The sequence below is a fragment of the Dermacentor andersoni genome, chromosome 7, assembly GCF_023375885.2.
Source record: "Dermacentor andersoni chromosome 7, qqDerAnde1_hic_scaffold, whole genome shotgun sequence".
NCBI lineage: Eukaryota > Metazoa > Arthropoda > Arachnida > Ixodida > Ixodidae > Dermacentor > Dermacentor andersoni.
Window position 1 is genome coordinate 72,998,018 of NC_092820.1, and position 26,842 is coordinate 73,024,859.

The 26,842-nt window shown below is 47.1% G+C and overlaps 1 protein-coding gene across 1 annotated transcript in view; it reads right to left on the reverse strand.

The window, feature by feature from the left end:
* LOC129385850 (uncharacterized) overlaps window positions 1–26,842 on the reverse strand; it is a 32,810-nt gene that overhangs the window by 3,565 nt on the left and 2,403 nt on the right. Inside the window, exons 2-5 of the mRNA XM_072289477.1 lie at window positions 21,071–21,188; window positions 20,083–20,320; window positions 4,928–5,090; window positions 775–899 (exon numbers count right to left, since the gene is read on the reverse strand). Coding sequence (XP_072145578.1) covers window positions 775–899; window positions 4,928–5,090; window positions 20,083–20,320; window positions 21,071–21,104 — 560 coding nt within the window. The 5' untranslated portion in view covers window positions 21,105–21,188. The remainder of the gene's footprint in view (window positions 1–774; window positions 900–4,927; window positions 5,091–20,082; window positions 20,321–21,070; window positions 21,189–26,842) is intronic.

A 26,842-nucleotide genomic window follows, 5' to 3' on the forward strand; every position in this document is an offset into this window, starting at 1 on the left:
GGTAGGAGCGGGACAGAGAGGAACCAGGAGATAATCGTTTGGACGCTGCAATTAACCGTGACACCTGACGAAAGTACAGCGCTTACCGTTCTACTAATGGGCAATTCCCGAGGAGAGGTAGAGAGAAAGTCGTAGAGAGGGGCCAGGGAGAAGAGGCAGAGAATGGGTAGAACTTGCGAAGTCGCGAAACGAGTGAGTAACAAAAGCCTTGCCACTCTTCGCTCGAGTTTTGCATATAGGGGGTAAGGGCGGGACAGGGGAAAAGGCGACGTGGGAAGATGAGAAGTTTCAAGGGTTTAGCTGCTGCAATAGTACTAGCTTACGAGTATTTTGTGCATACTGGCACCGTTCCCTTACGACGTCAAATAATTATTAAGTCATGGTCATAATAAGGAGTCATACTACGGAAGTGTTCGCCATATAGACTAAGGAAATCTTTGCGTTTCTGAGAAATAAAGGTATGACGTCGCTAGCGCGAAGGCGTATGGGCAGAGTAAAAAGAAACACGTTTTGCGACTTCTCTTCGACCCACTTCAATCTTTGGCCGCAGTTAACTTGCAGCTTAGCTTAATAATCTGTGAGACGTTACAAGGCTGAGAACGAATAGAATAAGGCATGCCTACCAGAATTAGCACGTTCGCGGCAGGCAACGGCAGGTCGCCACCTGTTTGACGTCATAGCCTGAAGAAGGTCTATGGTTCTGCTGATGAATTACCGGAGAAAAGCCTTCGCTCCGTCTCGCTAAAATTCAAGTTCGACGGCTGTCATACTCACGAGGCGACTTGCTCGACAATGTCAGCCAAGTTTTTCCAAGAGTTTGTGTCGTTGTAGAAGAAGAAACCGACGCCGACGACGGTCATATGGCTTTTCCTGTCGTCTCCTAGGACACTCCGAAAGGCCTGAAAAAAAAATTCCATCACAAACGCGCACGCGCGACAAACTGCAATGTAGAGGTAGCTAACTAAAAACATTCAGAGTTAGAGCCGTTAATTTTAAGGTCAAACACGTTGGAACTGCAAAACTAAAGCCGAGAGCGTTTGCTAGGCAGTATCTCAGAGAAGCTCCACTTAAGAGACATCAATGCTTAAAGCGTGATACAAAATACGTCGACGTGTCATTGAGCAGCTTCACAAAATCGTCGCCCTAATAGTTATAGACAATCTTAACTGGAACCCCGTTCTACTATTTAGCAGGCTTTAGGAACATATGTCCCGAACGAACACAAAAGATTATTTTGCATTGTTAGCTTTACTAACCGAACGTCATCAAGATTTAGGCACATGGAAACTCAGAATTGTCCTAAATCATTCAGGCGTTGAAAATTGCGTCATCATTTTAATAACGGTGAAATTAAAACTAATACGGTTAGTTTAAACTAATAAGGTTAGCACTGAACTCTCAGCATTACATAGCCTTCGCAAGATATGCTGCTTCTGCTCTCGCAGCCAGTAGCGGTGTTAGTCACCGATGTCATAGTGCGTGCGTGCGTGCGTGCGTGTGTGTGTGTGTGTGTGTGTGTGTGTGTGTGTGTGTGTGTGTGTGTGTGTGTGTGTGTGTGTGTGTGTGTGTGTGTGTGTGTGTGCGCGTGCGTGCGTGCGTGCGTGCGTGCGTGCGTGCGTGCGTGCGTGCGTGTGTGTGTGTGTGTGTGTGTGTGTGTGTGTGTGTGTGTGTGTGTGTGTGTGTGTGTGTGTGTGTGCGCGCGCGTGTGTGTGTGTGTGCAGGTGAACTGATCTTTCCCCATCTCCGCCATGAGATCGAGTGGCGCTGGCTAACATTACCATGACTAAGCCTATGGTACATGAACTGAACTTCATTTATTTCGTATCTATACAACGCACAGAATACAGGGGCACAGACAAAAAGCCATAATATCGGCTTGACTAGGTCTGTGTCCCTTATTGGTTTCTTGGGCAACCCGTAGAAATGCGTGCATAAATACAAGATGAACACATGTATTGGAAATCAATAAATATAAACAATGTTTGGATAAATGGGACTATTTATACGAAGTTACTTTCGCACAGCGCCGAAAAATTGACATGAATGCAGAAATTGTAACTGTCATACAAGTTACGAAAAATAAGAACAGAGAAACAACAAAATGCAGACAACATGAATCCCTTTTCATTTACGGTTAACATTCACAGAAATACAAAACTAAGTAAGTCACTGTGCAAATACAGCTTAGAATGCGTGCTCATGAGAACAAAACACAAAGAAAATCACTAAGCATACACGTGAATGACAGTGTGAGTGGCAAGTTTGGGCACCTAATTCAAATGATAATCAGTATGCCGATTAATGAAGAGGGTTAAGTAGAGATGACCGTGCATGATGCCGCAGCATTTGATTCCCGTAGTTAGTTCCTGAGTGCGGAATATGCGAAGTTTCTCTGCGATGTGTACTGAAACTGCTTCTTTTTAATGTTAGCCTTGACAAGTGCTCGAGAAAATTAGCGCTACCTTTTCTTTCTGTTAAAAAGCGTTCTAGCAAAATTGTATTTTAGACCAATTTTATGGGCGCTATATCTAACTGACAAATAAGAGGATCAGTAGGCGCATCGAATGAAGGGTTTGAAATTGCACGGATGGCTTTCTTTTGCAATAAATATAGAATGTTGATCTTATTGCTAGTCGTGTTGCCCCATAGGAGGTGACAATAGTTAACATCAGATAAAAAGAGATTATAAAGCAGGAGCTTCACTCTTTATGGTAAAAGGAAGCGTAATCTTATCATTATTCCAACAACTCGTGCAAATTCGTTACCAATGATGTTTACATGGTCATTCCATAGCATATTCTCTTGGAATATGGCACCTAAGCTTTTACCCATGGTACTATGTCTATGAAAGAAGTACCTACTCTAAGACTTCCGTCAATGCTATGCTTTTTTAGTTTTTGGCTGAAAAAGCACGCCTTTTGTTTTGGCAGTATTAACAGTTAATGAGTTGAATAAGCTCCACTTGTCTATTTGGGCTAGTGTATCATTAGCAACACAGCAATTCTTTCACTTCCTTAGAATTTATAAATAAATTAGTGTGCTTTTACAATAAATTACATTGTGCTTTTTACAAAAAGAGGTTACTCTTGTATTAATCAATTTCTCGAGACATTTAGACAAAATAGGTAGGATCGATATTGGCCTATAATTTGAGAGCTTGTGCTGTCGCCAGATTTGAAAAGTGCTGTTACCTTCGCTATTTGCATGCGCCGAGGAAACATACCATTCGCCAATGAAAGATTGTACACGTGCTCTAAGACAGGACAGATTAGGTCTAGAACATGCTTAGCTGGGCGAATGTGCAAATCATCGATATCGCAACTTTGGCTATTTCGAAGGCTAAGAACACGTTCGGAAATAGTGAGTAAAAAAGATGTGTACGGAGGAAGAGTTACCGCTGTAGCTCAAATGGTACAGCATCGCGGGTTTCATATGGTGCTTTTAGGTTGGGCCATATTTGCTAAAATTGTGCTAGATTGTGTAGGTTTACTTGTCACTGGCGGCAAGGTGTCTTTTCTTTTTTTCACTATTCTTTCAATCTACGTTCTGATCTACCTTTCCTACTTTTTCTTCCTATGGGGTCACGGTAACTGGGAAATTGAAGCAAACTACATACTATCCATACCAGGTTTTGGATCTCGAAAAAGTCGATTACCCATACAACTATGTCCTGACGAATTTCGCCTATGACCACGCGCGAAGCCGAAATTGAGAGGCTGCAGCGAGTGCGAAGCCGCGCCCACCGAGGCGAAATTGTGCTTACGCACAGAGTAGTGAGCAGCTAGCGCGCGGCAGCTGCGAAGAGCGTAGAGCCGCCGCGCGCAGGACACCCGTTGCTGGATGACGTAAGCTAAACGTCATCTCGAAGCGCGTGCCTTCGCCCTCGCTGCAGCCTCCTAGTTCCGGTTTAGCGAGCTCTGATAGCCGAATTTCCCATGACAAATGATCACCGGGCATTTCTGGGATGGCTGCGCCACCTATTGGCAAAGTCGCGAACTAGGCGTGACGGGATGTGCTCTGTGAGATCGGGCCGTTTTGGAGGCTATGAACGGCAGACCTGTACAGATTTCGCCGCGGAGCGGCATACACGAAAGCACAAGTACAACATTCTCACAAATGTCATTCAGCTTCCTCTTGCACCTTTAGGACGCGCAAGCAATGATTAGCGAATAGGTGGAATCATTTATGTGCGCTAAGCATGGCAAATATAAAGCGTAGTTGAATAGCCTCGCACACGTGAACTACGCTATCCCGCTGTGCTAGAACTCGGTTTCTGCAAAGCTCGTTTGCGGAACGGTAGCGATATTTCCATCACCCCGCCATTACACTGCAATGTTAAACTAAAGCTCTCTATAGACGAAACGAAGTGCACGCGCAGTCCATGCTGCACTCGTTCACCTCGTTAGTGGCGCCAGGTCAGCGTTAACTATTTCTCCCGCTGCTAACGTGAGCATTGTGCGCGCATGCACTATAAGTACACTTGCTCGGTGACTGCTCGGTGTAGATGTCCTGGTCTGAGCGGGACAGGACGCTAAGCGTCAATCTAGCCTTATCTAATATTTCGGTTAGCGCTAAACTAAAACCGGCGATTTCCCGCTAGTCTCACCTTGTGCCCTATCGAGCTGCCACGCCTGCAACGCCACTGACGGCGCGCCTACTCAGACCAGCGTTACGAGACGCCTGGTAGCTGTCGGGGCACTGTTCCTTCTGCGCCGCAGCAGTTGCCTTGCGTACTGCCTGGCGCCAACACGTCGTGTCCACGTGCGTCTTGGACACTGTCGGAGAAGTAAGAGCTCAACGCTAAGCATTACTACTTCTGCCAAGGCTTCGACCACATCGGGCCCTGAACTGAAATTTTTTGTCACTCGTGTGTCGTGTTATTTTTTTGTTATCGTTTGAGGCGCTGGGGGGCGGAAACATCGCTCACTCTGATTATGTCCTTCAAGTCAGTCGAGATGCCGATGTTTTCGACGAAGGTCGGGGGCCCGTAGATGTTGAGGACGCCGTAGTGGTTGATACGTGACGCTCTCTTCAGCTCCGCCAGATGATCCAGCAAGTCCGTGACGGAAAACTGGGTATGGTCGAGGAAGCTGCAGAGGATATGTGCCACCAATGTTTGTGCTGGTATTATTGCAGACGTTCGCCATACCTCTCTTTCCCGCAGACTCAAAGCACTTCAGCAGCGCCTTCCGGAGAAAAGTGCGGTCGGTACATAACGTATTGCGCCACACTGAGCCGTGTATTGCAGTAATGATACACTGCTGGCAAATGGTGCATTACGGAGTAGTGGCAAGATATATGCATTGTAAGAGGAGGTTTAGGCAGCCAGTCTCTTTATTCTCTCCAGTGAGAGCCCCACCACCAGGCCCCAAAACGGTGATGATGAGTATGTACAGGTGAGAATATGAAGCGTATGAATAATGCTCACACTAATTTCCCCGCACTCGCAAGCGGCCAGCCAGGCCGCGACTTAGCCAGGAGGGAAACGCCGAACGAACCGTTTGAGGCGCGAAACGTGAACGATCTCGGAACCATGATAACGATGGTCCGAAGAAACGTCTACGGGAGTAACGCGTTATTTCCATGGGGATGTTTGTTGATTAATAATGTAGGCTCCAAGAAAGCGGGATTCAAACTTCTCACACAAACCGGGTGTACGAATGGACGCCCAAAGGAGCACTTCCTCTCCAGGACGAAAGGAGACGTCGCGACGAGAGATGTCGTAACGCTGCTTGCGATCTAGTTGACGGACTTCTGTGTTGAACTGAGCACGTTGACGGCATTTCTCAAGTCTCGAGACGAACTGTTCGGGTATACTGGCCTAGGTGTTAGTTGGGGGACTTAAAAAAGGCGGCATCGATGGTGAATGTCGGTGAACGGCCGTAAACTAGGTAGAAAGGTGAGTACCCCGTAGTTCGTTGGATAGCGGTGTTGTGAGCGAAAGTCACAAAAGCTAAAAGTTTGTCCCACTTGTCGTAGTTTGGCCCGATATGCTTAAATGGCTTAACCGAGCGATTTCATCGCTCGGTTAAGCCATTTGTTTGTAGGTGATATGCGGATGTCGTCTTATGACTTGTGCCACAAGCTCCGAGTACTTCTGCGACCATTGTTGACATGAAAGTCTTGCCGCGGTCGATTAACAGTACACGAGGTGCACCATGACGCAGTACAATGGCACCCAGAAAGAAGGTGGCAACGTCGGAGGCTGAACTAGATCGTAGAGGAGCGGTCTCTGCGTAACGAGTGAGCTGGTCAACAGCTGTAACGATCCATCGATGACCTGCCGGCGTTATGGGCAGAGGGCCGGCTATGTCTATCCCAACGATGGCAAAGGGTGTCTCGGGAAATGGGATGGGCTGTAAAGCCCAGCAGGAGGCGAAGTCGGTCGTTTCCGCCGTTGACACTGGACGCAAGAAGCGACGTACTTGGCCACAAGGGTAGACATGCCTGGCCAAAAGAAACGGCTCCTAACGCAGTGGTATGTTTTGTGGAAACCCAAATGACCAGCAGATGGGTCGTCGTGAAAGGCTTCAAGTACTTGTGTGCGCATCGAACGTGGAAGAATACCTACCCAGCGGTGTCCTTCGGAGTTGTAAATGTAGTGGTACAGCACATCGTTGTCAAGCTTAAATAGTCGCAGTTGTAGACGTAATCTGGCATTTGGTGCAGAAGTAGTTCCGCACAGGGGCTGGATAATGCTGTTGTAGTAGAGGTCAGAACATTGACACGAGGTGAGCTGAGTGACGCGACTGAAAGATAACGTGTCAGTAACGCTAGAGGTAATAACGGGAGTGCCGACTTAGTCTCATCATCAAGCGGCAAGAAATGGAGAGATGTACTCGAAGATATAAGTGGCAGCGGGCAGCGAGAGAGAGCGTCGGCATCTAGATGCTTTTCCCCGGACTTGTAGACAACTTCAAAATCGTACTCTTGTAAGCGGACCACCCAGCGACCAAGGCGCCCAGACAAATTTTTGATTGACGACAACCAGCATAAGACGTGATGGTCGGTTATGACCGTGAAGTGGCGTCCATAAAGATATGGTCGAAATTTTTGGATCGCCCAAACTACTGCGACACATTCCTGTTCTGTGATCGAGTAGTTCTTTTCGGGAGCCGTTAGTGCGCGACTGGCATAGGTAACAACTCTCTCTCGTGAGGTGGTATCACGCTGTAGAAGGACAGCACCAATCCCCTAACCACTAGCATCGGTGTGCAAATAAGTTGGTGCGTTCTCATCGAAGTGACAGAAGACAAGGTCGGTGGGTAATGGTTGCTTGAGGACTTGAAAAGAAAGTTCGCAGTCGTCTGTCCAAGGGAAAGCAGTGCCCGACGTGAGCAACTTGTGCAGCGGCGACGCCACGGCAGCGAAATGACTGATCAAGCGGCGGAAGTAGGATGCCAGGCCCAAGAAACATCTTAATTGTTTTTTTTTTATTTTCAGGGCGAGGGACGCGAAGCACGGCAGCAACCTTTTCGGGATCTGGTCGAACGCCATCTTTGCTGGTAAGGTGACCCAACACTTTGATGTTCTTTCTGGCGAAATGGCATTTCTTTGTCTTGAGTTGGAGTCCAGCGTTGGAAACGCTTGTGAAAACTTCGTCCAAACGCTCAAGGTGCTGACGAAAAGTAGTAGAAAAAATAACGATGTCATCTAAATGCCACAGTTAGGTCTTCCACTTAAGGCCACGTAAATCATGCATTCAAATGTTGCAAGGGCATTACATAAACTGAAGGGCATGACGTTGAACTCGTAAAGTCCGTCTGGTGTTGCAAAGGCTGTCTTGTCCTTGTCCGCTTCGCGCATGGGGATTTGCCAGTATCCGGATCGGAGGTCTAGACTAGAGAAATATTCTGCACCCTGGAGGGAGTCAATGACATCGTCGATTCTGGGCATCGGATATAGATCTTCACTCGTGATCTTATTAAGGGCTCGATAATCGACGCAAAATCGTACAGAGCCGTCTTTGTTGCTAACCAGCACAACAGGAGACGACCAAGAACTAGACGATGGCCGAATGATGTCTCTTTTGAGCATGTCATCAGCGTTATCCGCAATGATTTTCTGTTCTGCAGAAGACACGCGATACGGGTGGCGGCGTACAATCGAACTGCCTTCGGTTTCGATGCGATGTACTGCGACGGAAGTGCGCCCCAGAAGCTTCGAATGAACGTCAAATAAGGCGCTGTGTTTCTGCAGGAGTGCCAAAATGTCTTCTTGTGGCCGCCATAAATCAGAGATTTATCGCGGCCGTTAAAGCAGCGACCGTAGTATGATAATCAGTTGTGGTAGACAAAGGTTGTGATTCGGTGTGAAGCGGTAACAGCGAAAGAGGTTCGGTGTCAGTAGAGCATGTCACAGTAGTGCCCTGGGAGAGCGCAACTAGCGAAGAATTAGGGTTACGAACAGTGACTAGCGCTCTACCGTCCTGAAACCACACCAGGCAAAAAGTAAGGCTAAGCCCGCCAGAAATGCAGTGACCGCTCGGTGCAAGAAACACATCACCATTAAGAATAGTCTCGGAAGTCACTGTAAGAATATGCTCATTGCCCGCGGGAATGAAACAGTCGGTAGACGTGATGAAACGTAGGCTATGAGCATCGACAGCGGACGAAGATTCAGTGTCCGTCGTATGAATAGTTCGCTGACGGCAAGAGATGAAAGCTGAGGCTTAGAGCAGGAAATCCCATCCCAAAATCATCGCGGAGGTGCACGAAGACAGCACGATGAACTGAATGTGGTGAAGGATGCCATCAATGAAAACGCGCGCAGTGCAAACTCCGGAGGGCTGAACAAAAAATGCATCAGCACAACAAAGGGGAGGGCCATACTGCGGTGTCTTCGCTTTTCGCATTCGAGAACACAAGTCAGTACTAGCAACGGAAAGCGATGCACCTGTGTCAACCAAGGCTTCGGTTCGGACACTTTCAAAACACACCAAAAGTACATTTGACGGCGCTCCGGAGGAGTTTCACGTTGTCCAAAGGTTGCAGCTTTCTCTCCTGAAGCTGCACCATTTAGTTTTCCGGGCCGTGATCGGAAGATGAAGTAGCCGGTCTTAGAGGGTAAGAGGAGCGCCGCATCGCTGATGGAGAGCGACGACGCGGGAAACGCAATGAACCTGCAGTGTTGAAGTCCTGTGGAGATGGGTAACGTCGTGGATAATAATCGTAGTCAGAACGCCGACGTCGTGGTACAGGGCCAGAAAACGTATCCCTTTCAAACCCGTCATTGCCACGTCTTTCATCTTGCTGACGGCGTCGGCAAAACCTTGAAATGTGGCCACAGATGCCGCAGTAGTAACAAACCGGTCGACGTGCGCTCCACGCGTTGCAAGACGGAACAGGCGGTGGTATTGCAGTGATAGGATTCAGGAACACGTGCGGTGCAGGTGCCTGTTGTAGTGGCTGCTGGGAGGGTGGCACTATAGAAGCAACCTGAGCGTAAGTCGGCGTAGGGAAAGGAAGCGGCCTCAGGACTTGCGGCCAGGTCTCGGCAGCTATCTCTTCCCTCACGATATGGTGTAGGCCGCCACCAGGAGGCGTCAGATGGAACTCAGGAGGGCTTGACGAAGCTTGGGCGTGCAGTTCCTCACGGATGATGAAGCGAATCAAGGCACGTAGCTCGCTGTCTTTGGACGCCTTGAAATCAGATGTGTCAGGGTGTAAGCGGAGCATATGAAGCTCATCGAGACGCTGACACGTACTGATGATGTCTGCGATGGTAATGGGATTCAGCACTACAAGAGCATTGAATGCCGCAGTCCCAATACAGGTGGCGTACACCACCACTCTCTGCCATCGAGGTGTTCACGCGGCGACAGAGGGCGAGGACGTCCTCTAAGTACGAAATGTAAGACTCGCCCGACTGTTGTATACGCTCAGCAAGCTTCTTGGCGATATCGGAGCCGGCAGACGAGTTCGCGAAAATCTGGCGTAGATGGTTTTTAAAGGTGCTCTAGTTGACGAAATCGAGCTCATGATTGTGAAACCAAGTATTCGCAACGCCGGTTAGGTAGAAGGTGACGTGAGCAAGTTTTACTGATTCGTTCCAGTGGTTAAAGTCACTCACGCGCTCGTATAGCTCCAACCATTCTTCAACATCGTAACCTGGAAGCCCAGCAAACACCGGTGGATCCTTTTGACGGATGGTGACTGTGCAAGAAGGGGTTCCCGCAGGAGTAGGCAAGGTGGGTGTCGTGGTATTGGTCTGCTGGTCCTGCGACATCGTTGAGTGCAGTTGGTAGAGGCGGCGACCCAAGCGGAGTTCCAGGGATGTAGCGTAGGTGAAGCTGGGGAGAGACCGGGACCGAGAGGGCGAAGGAACCGGAAAGCACACTCCACCACTTGTGAGACGAGGTTTAGGCAGCCAGTCGCTTCTTTATTCTCTCGAGTGAGAGCCCCACCACCAGGCCCCAAAACGGTGATGATGAGTGTGTACAGGCAGTGGCGTAGCTAGGTTGTCTGGCACCCGGGGCCCATAGGTCTTCTGTCACCCCCCCCCCCCCCCCCGGGTGTAGTCGAGGAAGGCGAGGATATCGACAATTTCCGGGTTTCAGCACCAGTACAGCCGCCTTGCATACCTCGCACGTCCCCCGGGTCCCCTTCTCCTTCGCTTTCTTTCCCAGAGATCGCGAATGCAGCAGGTATTGGCGGCGAGCAGTTACGGAGTCGCCATCTATCGGAAGCGCCTCGCTGGCGTAGTTTGAGGGATCACACGGCGCGCTCCTCATAGGTTTTGCTGTCAGTGCTCAGTAAAAACACCACGCGGGAGCTCTCCCGGACATTTCTGTGAGTACTTTCGAAACGAGAGAAGGTTTTTACTGTCTAAATAAAAATATTGGGCAAACTGAAAGCACAGAATCGTTTACAGACGCTATTTCTTTAGCGAATACGTAATGTGAACGCCACTGTGCGCAATTGCAGCAATGGAGTCTCCCGAACCGGCTTCTTGCGAGAAAGGTAGGCAAACGCTGAGAGCAAACTATGTGAAATATGTTCTTATAGTGTTGGTATAACTAAATGGAGCGTAATAGAATGAAGCCTCAATGCAGCGATCGCACAGCTTCGCAGCGACCGACAGCGCGTCTGCATGCTTGTCCGCGCCCTGTTTCGCTTTCGCCGCGTGCGCGTTTTCGCACCGTGCCATGAGCTTTAGGCCGCAGAATATGAGCATTTGACAATATACAAGCAACCACTGTTGCGTGTGCGCCATCAGAGCTGTTCAAAAATAATTTCGTTGTAAAGACTTCGACGCCTATATCTACGGCGACTGTGATGTGCCATCGCGACGATTGAATCTTTTTTTTCTAAATTCTTGGACGTTTCGATATTATTTCTCGAGTTGCGTCGGACTATATGTTTATCGGTGTCCTCAGTGTGTGATTTCCTGCTGCTTCGTTTTTTGTAATCCAGTGCATTATTTCATAACACAAACATGACCATATGCCATGCTTTTTTTTAAATGTGCTTCTTACCGCTCTCTTTCCACTCCAGTGAACTTGCCAGTATCTATAGCATCGAAATGTTCATAAACCAAACCGTCATGACATTAGTCGGGCAGCGGACTCGGGCGAGCGTCTCAGGGCGCGTTTTTCGAACATCGCAGACCCGGCGCTGTGGCATAAATCTTCCTCGCGTCTGCGCTTGCTGCATACCCGAGTATTAGCCGATGACTGTTTGCCGGTTTTATGTTTCGCGAGCCAAGCTTCACGCAGCTTCTTTTCCTGCGGCTACGTATGAATAAGGATGACACCGGGCTCCGTTGCGTGCGTCCGGCACTGCGGCACTGAGCAGTAGCCTACCATGTTGCGCGCCTTCAAAGGCAGCCACTACCTATTGTAATGTTTTCAATCGTTGTAAAGGAGACACTCGAAGCGGGAAAATCTCGCCACTAAATGAAGACCGCAGCGTAGGAGGGAACTTAAACTGTTGTTTCCAGCTCGCTTCGGCGCTCCCGAAGCAGCCGACGCGGCCGCTATTTCCACGTGATCCCTAATAGCACGTCACGCCGACGGTGGCGCCAGCTTTACAGGGGTGGAGCTCGAAGCCAATACACGCAGTTTTTTCTGCACCAAATAACACAGGGTGCTGCACTGATAACTTGTGATAAGCGCATGTGCACATCTTCTGTCGGGCTGTAAGGCTTGACAACCAGTACAAATGCGGCATCGTGGCAAATACGGCTCACGTCACACGAAAAAAAAAAAAACATTTTTTGTAAAGTTTTAATTACCAATTTTAACGGGAACATTGCATTTGCAAAATTGAAGGCCGACATTCATATCTTGCCCAACAACAACTTCACAAAAATCGTCGTAGGTACTATGGCCCGCAGTATTTTGGCTGTGGGCAGCCCTGAACGAAAACGAGAATTAAATTGTGTCTCAGTGACGCTGATCTCCCCACCATATTAGAAAAACGGAAAACGCCAACTGCCTCCCTGCTGCGCGGGCGCCAATGCTATGACAATTACTAGTTCTCTTCATTTTGATCAATAAAGCCTTGTTTTATTTGCTGCTATACGGACAAACGTGATTATCCGAGCCGCGGTACCACCAGAAGATTGGGAACAGATTAGAGCAACGCTTCGCGTCGATTCTTGGCGTCACCATAAAAAAAAAAAGAAGACCGCGATGAAGCCCGTGCCAGCGAAACCTGTTGGTCTGCACTCGCAGTGGAGAGGGTTGAGGGATCAACGTACGTCACTGGTCCACTATTTCGTATTTCTTTCGCTGCTACCATATACTGGGCGTCGCCCGCAGTGCCAAAGTACTGTAGGTTGTAGCACCCAAAACGGTTTTGACTAAGTAGTTTTTGTTGAGTTAATAATATGACTTTAAGTCCTAAATTCTCGAATTGAAGTGCTTCCTCTATAAGTACTAATTATGGAATTATTAAGGATATGGTTATTACTTATCTGCCATATTTTTCGCGCTACCGAGTTCCTAGTAATCACAAAAAGACAACTTCATAGAATCTCAATCGGAAATATCCTTACAAAATTCACCTTTCTTTTTATAAAATTCTGTGCAGCTGAAACAGACACTGTACTTGTGACATGAAGTCACACAACAACAAGTTTTCTGAAACTTTCGAGGGTAAGAAGGAAAGTGTGAAACATAACGGCAGGTTTCGCAGCGGCTTCTCGGAGCGAGCGGGATAGGGGAAGTAAAAGCGAGCCGGACATCGCGGCGGGCCCGCGACTACAGCCTGTCGAGTCATACGCCGCCAAACTCTTCGGCCGAACCGAGTCTGAAGACGATCCAGAGAATCCCATTCGCGACTTTTGACGGCCCCACTTATGCAACGTCGCTCTCAACGAACGCTTCGCCGTAAACGCGAGCGCCGGGCGCGCTGGTTGAACGCCCTCTTGCTGCTGTCTTTGTTCGTCTTCGCTTCGCGTTCTGAACGCAAGAGGTACCCAAGAGCCCCAACGCCTTACAGCGCCTCACTGTATGTTTAGCGACTCCTGCTCCCAGCATGAACGCACAGCACGAGCGCACCCCACATGAAACGTTCCGCTAAGGCGAATAGTTTAGTGACCATTTTGCGAATTAAATTTTTTAGCCCGAACATTCGTGCAATTGTTTCGTGGGGTGTTGGATAGAGCTGCAGCCGACAATTCTGCGGCGCAACGCATCGGGTACATGAGCTCGGGCTACTGGATACTGGAGCATTCTTTGCCATTTGCGCCCAGTCAAGCCGGCGGAAAGAGGGTTGTCTTCAGGCGTATGACACCCCCCCCCCCCACTGGACCCTTGCACCCGGGGCCCACGGCCCCCCGGCCCCCCCTGTTGCTACGCCACTGTGTACAGGTGAGAATATGAAGCGTATGAATAATGCTCACAATATATATACTGTCTGCTAAAAACAACAATTACTCGGAATGAGCTTTCCGAAACCAATTCTTAGGCACCCTTCAGTGAGACACGCAACCTCTCATATTTTTAGGTTGAATACCTCGATGCATAATCTACGGCTGAATACGTGACAAAATACAATTTTTTTTTAAGTAGGGACCATTTTCTTCAATATTTCGTGCTTGATGCATGCAAAAATATTTTAGCACAATATTTAGTCGCATGATTTCCAAGAATATTTACAAAAAGCAGCTGCTAATACACTTAGTTTTCATAAACAGTTGAAAATTTTCAAAAATTGGCTTTGGTAGCCACTATATAAACATATTAAAATTAATGGCGGAGCCTGCACGTTGCAGAATTCATAGTAAAGCACAACCTTTCTATGGCATTGAATAAAGTTTTAATTTTCATTTAATTGAGTATAAATTTCATAAGATGTTTATTTATTTTTATTTTTTGCTCTTAAGGGTGCCAGTGAAGCGGGGCTCAGGCACACAAGAAATTTGTCTCGCACAAATTATATTGGGAATTCGTTTCTCTAGACATATTAAGTGCTCATAATTAAAGGGATGGGTGAAGTTTCTGTGCTCGGTTGGTGCGTTTGGCGTGTAATGACCGATAGCTGAAGGTTCAAAAGGTTCAGAAGCACTGACAGCTAGACGAGTGTGTATTGAGTCATATTAAGTGCGCAACGAAACGGGGACAAAGAAGGAACAGACAACACAAGCGTTGTCTGTCCCTCCTTTGTCCCCGTTTTGTTGCGCCGCTATTGTGTTTCAAAGTGCTCTTTATGCGCCTTCCTTCTCGAGAGCTGCACCCCCTCTTTGCGAATCATGGTCTCACGCATAAAGGTCTCGCCATCATAAACGCCACGTCCCCTATTATGGCATGTGGGCTCAGTGCATTCTCCAATAAACAACGCGTAAAACCGCCAGTGCGAGCGCACCGCGAAGAAATAAAGAACAAAAAACATAAAGAAAAAAGAAAGCAAACTGAGTCCAGTGACGCAAACGTGACGTGGTCCTTAGGTACCGCTGTGGGAGAGGGTAGGGAAGGAAAAGTGCTTGGAAGAGTGCGTCCGTGTTCTGAAGGAAGTGAGTGTCACCCCCGTATTCACAAACGCACCTCGACTTGACCCTCCACTCGAAATGCTCCTTGAGGGCGGTTTTTCATTTCACAAATCGCCCTCCACTTGAAACGCGCCTTGAGTGAAGGAAAGCTCGAGCGCTTTACTCGAGAATCTCAAGGTAACGTCGTAGCTACCTTGAATCGCTCCTCGAGTGAAGTTAGTGCGTAAACATGGCTGCCTTGCGATCTGTCGCCCGCCTCGTCAGCTTTTTCCGATGGACGCCAGTTACCTCCGTAGCTTTTCTTGGTTTAACCGTGCTGCGCATTCTCAAGGGCTACGTTTTAGGAACTGTTGCAGTCGTCTGGAGTGCATCGGCAACGAAATCGTTCCACTGCAGCGCCGAGACAGATCGGTCGTCCTGGCAAGAAGACTGCGAGCTTGTGCAGTGACTGTCGTCTTACTCCGTGCAAGAGCCAGTTGATGACCTGCATACGGGTATTCTTCGTGCCAGTGCTCCGAAACTACTATCGGCGTCAGTGCATTCATGTGTTTCTCGCGACTCATCGTAGAAAGCCGCATCAGTTCAAGCACGGCGCGATACATAACTGCGGCGGACTTCGAACTTGTAAAAAGAAAACAGCTGCGAAGATTCCTGTTATTAGTGCGTGTATTGCCTGTGTGCGTGTGTTGCGTGCGCCAGCGCCGGCAGTCGCCCCGTCGGCGCTGTTTTTACTCGGGCAGATCACCACTGCCTGCGCTAATCCAAGGACGGCGAAGCACACCGCAGCAAAGCGAGCATCTCTGTAAGCGAGCAGGTGCGCTCCCTTTAATTTTTGCAATTTTCTTTAATTTGATATGGCTAGTTGCGCTAATGAAGATAAGAAATGTACTGTAATTTCGCGCTGGCCGTGTGCAGTTGGTGCAATTTAAAGTCATAAGCAATAATTACGTAATCCTTGCTTCAAACCATTCAGTTTAATTAGCTTGTCATCCCTTTGAAGATCCGAGCTCAACAAGGAAGTCACCAACTATGAAATTGCATTCAGAATTATACCTGCACGTACACACAGGTTAATGTAATGTTTTGTTCGAATAAAAGAGACAGAATAACAGTACAACAAAGTAGAGTTTTTGTCCATCACATTATTTTTTATTCCGATAAATAAAGGTGTAGCAGTGTAGTGACAGCTCCTAATACAGACAGTGCTAGCAAGTGGTAGCAGATATATATCGCACACCTTTATTGCGAACATCCCAGCTCTCTATAGGGTGCATTATGTAAGTGTTATATCGCTGTTCTCGGTCTTGCTGAGCAAGCGGTAGACTAGCTGAAAAATGTTTCTTTGCAAATAAAAATAAATAAAAACAGTATGAGCTAAATAATGTAAAAAATCGCGCTCTAGAACACAAAATTCTTAAACGAATGCATTATTACGAAATGTAAACTAAAGACAACGAATACAATACCTAAGCTAGTTTTCATGGACCTTTTTTAAAGTCATTCTATGTTAATTACCAACCTTTTCTCTTATGCAGGAACCCGGTTGCCAACACACGCACGAAGAGCAACTGCATTTCCAACTGTGCTGTGTATGCTGCGCTTGCACTGTTGTGCAAGTAGAGGAGAGGTCCAGTTAATGTCCTGCTGCACTATAATAGCCGTCGAAATATTCTGCTTAAGACATCTATCACTTTTCTGACATCCTGCCAGCTCAAACATCACCACTAAAAGCAGTTTGACTGCATGGATTTGCCTTCATAGGCACGTTGTAGCTGAAGTCATTGTATTTTTCATCCAGATGTCCTTTCTTCAGTCATATTTATTAAGACAGTATGTACCCCTTAATAATTTCTGGTCAATTCAAGTGCCAATTTTTTTCTAAAATAATAAATTAACATTATTCTCGCCTTTTTGTACTTTGATAGTATGCAATAAAGCGTGAACGCTTATCCTACAAACAGAAGCAGTAGTGAAGGAGAATTAAGAAAGGGGGTTAACCGAGGGACGCGATTTTTAATAATCATATCTTGAGAAGCCAACAAGCAAAATCACCAAAGACAACATAGGGAAAATTACTTGTGCTTACTAATTGAATTAAAGAAATTATAAATTAATATCAATGAAAGTGAATGAAAAAACAACTTGCTGCAGGTGGGGAATGATCTAGTTCTAGTAGTAGTAGTAGTTCGTTCTAGTAGTAAAATATAAATACACAAAAAGTGGATGGGAAAACGGCGCCGCGGTAGCACAATTGGTTAGAGCATCGCACGCCTATGGCAAGTTGTTTTCTCATCCACTTTCATTGCCATTAATTTGTCATTTCTTTATTTCAATTAGTAAGTACCAGTAATTTCTCCTATGTTGCCTTTGGAGTCTTCCTTGTTTGTTTCCAAGGATATAAACAGAAGGAGTAGTACTGCTGACAAAGATATTCTAGGATAAAACACCATCTCTGTTCAAGACAGTAGCCTGTTGGGTGTAGCCACCCGATGGCATGCAGTGGTAAATTCTTTTAGAATATATGCTGTTTCTACCCTGCTTCTAGCTTCAGCTTAAGGTAAATTATGACAACCCGAACAATGAGTTTCTTCCATTGGATGCGGATGACAGTTGGCTTCGATGGGGCTTGCAGAATTTCAGCTATTGACCGAGGTACAACACCCAGGGTAGCAGCGTGTCTTGTGGGATCCCAAAATAGGCCAAATGGTGATGCAGACTGTCACACTGACAATGCTGAAAAATACAGTATAGAGCGCATTACAACCGTTATTTCAGAAAACCTGAGATCAACCATCAAAACTATGGCATATTTTTAATCTACACTGGGTCATGCTAAAGTATTTGAAGTAGTAGCTTAGCGCAAAAAAACCACAGACACAAGCGCTAGCTACTACTTCAAATATGGACGACCAACTAGCCCAACAGTCAACTCTTCTAGAATCCATGCTAAAGTAGCTTCAGCATGCCACTAAATACTGAAGTGCTGGCTACAAATGCTACGAAAGTGTTGCATCACAAATTGTGGGCAGCAAAAAGCTCCTGTCGCAGCTGCAACGCACCACGGGCAACTGATGACTTCGTCCATCATATTCATGCTATTTAAAACAAAAATTATATGACAGCTGAATGGGAATAAACAATTAGTTTGATTTCATTATGACATGGCTGTTTCATTTTTGTGGTTCTAAATAACACGGTGTCCATTTCGCCATTTTGCGAATGTGGGGACACATATGAATATTTTTACAAAGTTTATGAAAATAAGCACCGGGTAGGTTAGTCAAGTACTTCTTCAGCGCCTAGCTTTCAGGGAAGCGAGCTGCTGCAATTTTAACAGGCAGGCACCATATCTATCGATGCTTTCAGGTCTGCCAGAAGCCTTACTGTGCAGCACAGGCGTTGATTTTTTCATCAGCTGGTCCTTCCAAAGCCCACATCCTGCACCAGAATGCCAAAACTTTTATGTAGACAGGGCGCTCGCGCGCTAAGTAAATTCAATATATCTAAGCAACGGAAATGAAAAGACGTAGCAGAACTAAAAACATGTCGAAATTGCGTGAACTTGAAAGCACAGTTTATGGAACGCGCATCAGCTGCTACCACATAGCACACTGAAAAAGGTAGGACGAAAAAACAAATGGCGGTGATGAAGTATTGACAAGTGAACTTTCGGAAGATTAAAACATAGCGTAGCGCATATGTGAAGTGAGAAAGCACAGGAAATGCAGGCACCAGTGCTGGTTCGTTGACCATATGTGCTACAAGTTGAGCAAGCCGACTGACTATCACGGCTTATAAAACAAAGTACAGGACTCAAAAGGCGCTTTTTTTTTTAACCTGCCGGAGCTACGCACTCAACCATATACGCATTCTGCCACATGTATACTATAACTGCTTCTCCTCTACCGAAAGATTTCATACGCGATACTGGAATGATCGTTGGATGCAGGCACCGATCCATACCTTCTACATTCCCGTTTAAAAAAGCGAAACCAACAACAGATTTGCGTGCCGAATCTGCCACAAGTTCCCATTAGCAAAAGAGATATATATATGTTTTGCACAAGCTTATGCTGCCTCTAATATGTTTTAGGTACTAATTAAAGCCCGCAGCATGAGCCACTGGAGTCAATCATGCTTGTGCACATCGGAAGCGGCTTATCGACAGCGCAGCGGCAACCTCAAGAAAACCGCACTGACATACGGTGCTTCATGAAAAAATGGCTCACTCACCCATATTTTCTGTCCTGTAGTTGCTTTCAGCAAACTCACAGCACCGCTCGGCCTTGAAGGTAAACAAAGCTGCCCATCGGCCGTTCCATCTGTGGCCTCAGAAATCATTCAGGCTCGGTCACCATACGCACAAGCACGAAATCACCCATCATAACCGCGATTAACAACCGCAACGTCAGTCACCAATAAAACACTAGGAAACAAAGAGCAGCGGACAAATGCCGGCGCAAATTATCTTGCTTCTCAGCCATGCGCCATGCTCTCAGCTGTTGGGATGCGATTGTTGCCAGACCTCAAACACAGCTCCCGCTTGCTCTATCAGTCGAACGCTCACAGTGGCAGCGTTGCCGAGCTAAAGTTGGGCATTGCGCCGTGTAGTTGTTTGATTAGGAGGACGAATGAACTGAAACACATTTGTCTTAAATAATGGGACTTTTAATAAGCACATTGAAGAATAGTCTCGATATCAGACGCTTTTCTCGGTCGATACACTTCACTTAAGTCGAGGGCGCATTTTCAAGGCGTTCCTTCGCGGAGGAAAGGTGAAGTAGCGTTCATGAAACGTAACGGCGCCTTGAGTGAAGGAAGCCCCGTCGCCTCGACTTGGCTGAGTCGAGGAGAAGCTTCAAGTGAAGGCGTGTTTAAGAATACGGGGGTCAGTGTTGGTATGGAAGTGCGCCTCCTGGTAGCAATGACCTCGGGGTAACACAGCCTCTTCTATCTCCCACAATTACTGATGCAATTTAAAAACGAAAGCATCCGCCAAATCGCTCCATAGACTGCGCTTCACAACGGTCAGCGGTTAACCAAAATTTCCTATCGAGCACTCGCAGCATGCGTGATAAGGGGACCCCTTTCAGCGAGCATTGTATTATACCGCCTTCTTGTACCCGGCACGCGCGCTGAGCGACCTACTTCACGTCGAAGGACAGGCCGCAGGTGGTGTCCCTGTATGTGGCGCAGACGTTCTTGAACGTCGGAAAGATGATCTTGCCAAGCACTGGCTGCACCGTGTTGTTCTTGACCCGCACGTGCGTGAAGAAGACGATGTCGCACGACCTGTCCGGCGGGTACAGCGGGTGGATGGCTGCTGCCGGCGAGCCGACAGAGCAGAGCAGCGGAGGAGGCTGAGACGTCGTCGTTGCCGGAGTGGCTGCGAGATGTTGCATTAACGCAATTAGCACTCTCGCCGAAGTTCACCTGCTTTGCGATAGTATGTATGTATGTATGTATGTATGTATGTATGTATGTATGTATGTATGTATGTATGTATGTATGTATGTATGTATTTATGTATGTATGTATGTATGTATGTATGTATGTATGTATGTATGTATGTAACTTTTCCACGCCTCCGTTGAATGAAAAGAAAAAATCATTTTAACTTCTCGGTGTGCTGGGCGGAATTGAACTACAGCCCGACGGTTTAGCGTCAGGTAACAATTGCGAGCGTTCTCGCGCACCCTCGTGGTGGCACCGCTAGATGGCGCAGCTTGCCCAGGAGGAAGCGCGAGAGAGGAGCTCGGTGCTCTGAGGCCATTTACCACCAAACGAACAGGGTGACAGAGTGACACGTTCGTGCGAGCAGCGGCCCCATCGCACCACTCGCGCTCGCGACCAAAAGATAGTACGCCGCATAACGGGAGCACAAAGTGCACAAATGATAAATGATTTGACGTAACATTGCGGCCACAAATCGCAGTTGTGATATATGAAGTAGTTATTCTGTATGGAGCTCTGCAGATTTAAAAACAAACTGCATTGTGAGTCGCCGGAAGTAAGATTTGTATCTGACCTCACTACTATAGTAGCGTGGTCAGATAGGCAGGCCATTGTCTGTGGAAGCAGCTACAATGTACGAAACGGAGTATAGACGTCCTGAACTTTCTCCGCAGAGACTTACCCGTGGGGGTTGTTCTCCTGGGCAACGTCATCATTGCCGGTGGCGTAGCGCTCGTCGCAGTCGTTCTAGGTGTGGGAACCCTTCTCGGTGTGGGACTGACGCGACGCTCCGGAATCGTCTGGAGGAGCAACAAGACATAAGAGCGGAAACTAGCGAAGCTTTACAAGGAGCCTGTTCTCCTCCGTACACAAGCGGATTTAAACGGTTCTGCACAATGGACGGCAGAAATGCGAACGGAACGCGACAAACGGCCGTGTGACTGAAGCAAGCGACTAAATAAGCTAACAAGGGAACCCGTCGAGAAGGAGAACCAGTCAGCTAGTTGAGAAAAAAATTGGAGGACCCTTAAGCTTCGCCTTCAAGAGTGAAACGCGACAGCGTTCCCGTCGACCCGCCAAGGGGTGTAAGACAATGCGCTACGGCGCAGCGATCATTTACGAGGCGCCCCGCATCGGACTTCGCACCCACCAATCACGCCGTGAGCGTCGAGCAACGCAGCGTTCGGCGCGGCAAGGAAACGTGCGCCTGAGCAAGCGGAACGAACCAAAGAACTCGGTGTCTCGGAGGGGGAACGATCTACGCCAGCCAAACGTCGTGATCGGCACGGGCAGAGAGATATATAGATAGTGATCTAAAGAAAGAAAGGAAGAACGCTTGATTCTGCAACCCGTGAGGGAGCATGGCTAAGCGTCGTGAGGGGAGAGGGAGTCGGGGCTGCGACGCGCCTCGCACCGGTCCCCGCACAGCCCCAATGCGCGCGTGGCGCACCACCTGTCGGGGTAATGCCGTACATTGAGAGGAGGGGGCCTTCTGTGTTTGCCGCAAGATGGCTCTGCGTGTGCGGAAAGCGCAGAAGAAGTGTAGCGGAAACGTACTTCGCTACTCGTGTAACTGCAACTTCTGTAAGTTACATGCTCATAATTACCGATATACACCGCAGTATAACTTTCTACGGCACGTTTCTAAGACAACACCGCATTCACTAGAGGCGCTTTTGAACCGCTTTGAAGCATCGAATTCGTGCCTGAGTGGTAGCGTCTCCGCCTCACACTCCGTAGACACTGGTTCGATTCCCACGCAGCCCATGTTGCAAGTTGTTTTTATTTATGAATTGCCTGCCGGGATTTTTCGCTCACGGCCAACGCCGCGGACGCCGACACCGACGACACCGGCTTTTCTGCGACACGAGCTCCTTAACGCTGTCGCGTTAAAAAGTGCCTGGCTGTCGTGCGATCTCTAGACAAGGCACGCCTCATCTAAGCGGATTGGACGCGCTGCAGGAACCACTGACGATACTGAGCACTTCGCTAATTTTCGTTAGGCTAGTTGGTTCCTACGTATGGCGAGGAGGACACAACGCCTATACGTGAACAAACGGACGGGCGTTCTTTTCTGACGCTCCTTCCTGACCGGCCGTTTGCTCAATTAGTTTTGAGTCTTTTTCACCTTAATAATTAAGGATTCTAATCGCTTCTGTATGGTAGCATGTTATGAAATGCTTTATTATTGCCCCCTTCCTAAGTTAGGCTGCGTTATCAAGTGGTGCCTGTGTACAGACATGTGCTGACATCATTGAACACAGGGAAGGCGGGTTAAGAGCGCTTGCAGCATGTTATGAATGCCTGTCCTTTCGACGATAATAAATGAATAAAGGACAGCTGTCGGCGGCCAATTTCATGTCAATGAAAAAGGCAGAAGCAAGAGTAGTATAATGACCATACAAATGATAGACGAAGAGAGAGCGTCAATCGACCGAAACCGCAAGCAAGTTGTAGAAACGCACTCCATGAAATATTTGCACACTTTGGGGCTGAATTTGTGCCGCGGCCAGGCACGTACCCAGAATTTTTTTTCGGGGGGGGGGGGGGGGCCCACCACCTCCATCATCATCACCATCATCATCAGCTTGTTTTATGTCCACTGCAGGACGACGGCCTCTCCCTGCGATCTCTAATTACCCCTGTCCTGCGCCAACCGATTCCAACTAGCGCCCGCGAATTTCCTGATTTCATAATAATAATAATAATATTTGGGGTTTTACGTGCCAAAACCACTTTCTGATTATGAGGCACGCCGTAGTGGAGGACTCCGGAAATTTTGACCACCTGGGGCTCTTTAACGTGCACCTAAATCTAAGCACACGGGTGTTTTCGCATTTCGCCCCCATCGAAATGCGGCCGCCGTGGCCGGGATCCTGATTTCATCGCTCCACCTAGTGTTTTGTCGTCCTCGATTGCGTTTCCCTTCTTTGGTACCCATTCTGTAACCCTAATGGTCCAACGGTTATCTAACCGGCGCATTACATGGCCTGCCCAGCTACATTTTTTTCTCTTGATGTCAATTAGAATATCGTCTATACCCGTCCGCTCTCTGATCCAAACCGCTCTCTTTCTCTCTTAACATTATGCCTAGCAATCTTCGTTCGATCGCTCTTTGCGCGGTCCTTAACTTGCTCTCAAGTCTCTGCCCAATATGTCGGCACTGGCAAAATGCACTGATTGCACACCTTACTTATCAATAATATTGGTAAGCTTCCAGTCAGGAGCTGGCAATGTCTGCCGTATGCGATCCAACCTATTTTTATTCTTCTGTGCATTTCCTTCTCATGATCAGGGTTCCCTGTGATTAATTGACCTAGGTAAACGCACTCCTTTACAGTCTCTAGTGGCCGACTGCCCGGCTATTTATCATTATCTTCATCTTCTGCATATTAATATTCAACCCCACTCTTACACTCTCTCTGTTAAGGTCTCCAATCATTTGTTGTAACTCGTCTGCATTGTTGTTGAATAGAACAATGTCATCGGCAAACCGAAGGTTGCTGAGATATTTGCCGTCGATCTTTACTCCTAAGCCTTCCCAGTTTAATAGCTTGAATTCTTCTAAGCATGCAGCGAATACCTTTGGAGAAATTGTGTCTCCCTGTCTGACCCCTTTCTCTATAGGTATCTCCTTGCTTTTCTTGTGTAGAATGAAGGTAGCTGTAGAACCTCTGTAGATATTCTTACGCGAAGGACGAGTCAGTAAGACGAGAAACTATTTACAGATTATATTTACAACAACGGTTGCAGCGCTGACCGGTTAGATTCACAGCGCGAGCCCAGTTCGTTCTTCCTCCTCTTTTCTGGAGTGATGGCGCCTACGCGCCTCGTTCAAAACGAATACCACACGCATGTAGCAATATTTTCCAAGCTTTTTACGTAAGCGTTCTGTACTCCTTGATTACGTAGTGCCTCTACGATTGCTGTTATCTCTACTGAATAAAATGCCTTTTCGTAATCTATATAAGCCACATAGAAAGGCTTATTGTACTCTGCAGATTTCGCGATAACCTGATTGATGACATGGATGTGATCCATTGTAGAGTATCTCTTCCTGAAGCGAGCCTGTTCTCTTGGTTGACTACAGTCCAGTGTTTGGAGATTATTTTGGTAAATACTTTATATAATACTGGGAGTAAGCTAATGGTCCCATAATTTTTATATTCTTTAACGTCTCCTTTTTTGTGGATTAGTATAATGTCTGCATTCTTCCAGTTTTCTGGGATCCTTGCAGTCGATAGACACTTCGTATAAGGAGCCGCCAGTTTTCCAAGCATTATGTCTCCTCCATCTTTGATTAAATCGACTGTTATTCCACCTTCTCCTCCCGCTCTTCATCGTTTCATGCCTTGCAGGGCCCTTCTGACCTCATCGCTAGTTATAGGAGAGTTTCTGTTTCCTGTTCATTACTATTTCTAAGTGAGGTATCGTGACTCCTCTGGGTACTGTATACAGGTCAGCTTAGAATTTTTCCGCTGCTTTTACTATATCTTCGAGATTGCTGATGATATTATCCTTCTTATCTTTTAGTGCATACATCATGGTTTGTCCTATGCCAGGTTTCTTTTTTACTGATTTCAGGCTTAGTTCATTTTTTACGGCTTCTTCAGTCTTTCTCATGTTATAGTTTCGAATATCAGTTATTTTCGCCTTGTTGATCAGTTTTGACAGTTCCGCGAACTGCGTAACGCTGTGCGGCCGCCAGTCCCATACAACCGCGTAGAGCACAGGACTCTGCGATTCTAGGCGTACTGCGCTCACCGCGAAAGGTTAGAAAAACACCCACATAAGCACAGCAGAGAAGTGGCTACGTGAGGCGGTTGGACCGATAACTGTTGAAGCGTCATTCAAAACAAGTCATCGTTCTCCATTTCCGGCGGCGTTTTCTCTACTTCCTTTTTAAATAAAAAGATGTTGATCCATAAATATTCTCATAAACAACGGTTATCTTTTTTATTATTCGCTTTTGCTTGCAGGTTGGTTGTTGCCTTGGCTCTCTCCCTTAGTAGATCGCTTAATTTCTCAACTCCTTGCGATTTTTGTTTCCAGTTGCCAATTTTGCACGAAAAGTGCTGTACAATTAGGGAAAGACAGACGAGGTAACGGGCGACAGTCATCTTGCTTATGGGTTTAAGGGTTATTGCAGGGTTTCATGATGGACGCTCTTTCACATTATTTTATTTCCATCACGTGTATATGGTTGCAGGCATCTGCCAGCGTCGCGGCGACCCGTAATTCAAGGAAATAATGAAGCAAAGGGTTAAGTTAAACGGAATTGGCGTTTTCTCCCGCCGCAACTCGTTCCATGAGAGTACAGACCAGCTGAGTAACAGCCGCATCCCTCTCCTGGTCCCAGGATCAGCCTAAACGAAGAAGGTTGAACTAACAAAAGCAACAGCTATGCCTCGTGACGGTTGAATAGATGGTGACAACTGAACGCATCTCGAGTTAATCGCGCGGGTGCGGAATCTATGAGAAAACTGTCTTTCACATTACAAGAGATCCCTATAACTACCGCCATCTAAAGGGGGTGAGAAAGGCAGCATAATGCTGACCGATGAACAGCTGCCAAGTCTCAACATTGATCTGGTGGCGCTTTAGGAATGTGTGAGGAGTGGTGGCGTGGGTGGGGAGGGGGGGGGGGGGTATGCCACTTGATTTCGGGGGGGGGGGGCCGGGCCCCCCCGGGCCCCCCCTTGGGTACGTGCCTGGCCGTGGCGTTGATTGCCGTCTGTAACGCATGCCTATCTTTTCAATAATACTGTGAAATATACTGTACTGTATACTATATGCTGTATATACTATACTGAACTATACTATACTATACTATACTATACTATACTATACTATACTATACTATACTATACTATACTGTACTATATACTGTAGAATATACTCTATTCCCAGTACTTTCCGGGCGCGAACAGCATGGACGTAAGACCGTGGCATATCATTCCTCAAAGGAATGAGATAAGCACAATGTGTTAAATAACGCGTACGCAAGATTGATCAAGATTTTTTAGGGTGGGGGGGGGGGCGGCATTATAAATGCCAGAGAGTGAGACAGCTACGTGACACAGTGCAACTGCAAATCATGGCGACTAATGCATCTCCGTATACTTGAAGAGTAGTTTCCGAACGTTTTTTTTTCTTTTGTTTTGTGTTTTAAACCCAGAATCTGACAGTTTCAGTTCGGTCGTAACAAAAATTGTCTCTTCGGCAAATTCAGTGTGAGCGGTATTTACAGTGTGTCCCACGTACCACGCACGGAGTTCATTTATTTTCGAAAACAATGCATAATTCTATGCAGATCGAACAAATATTATTTTTGTATCAGCAATGCCAAGACGCGTCCGGTATTTTTTGTTCCTTTTGTAATTACCTAGATGGCAATGAATAACTAACTTTTTAATATCACCTGTTAGAACATTTTCGAAAATGTCAATTTTAA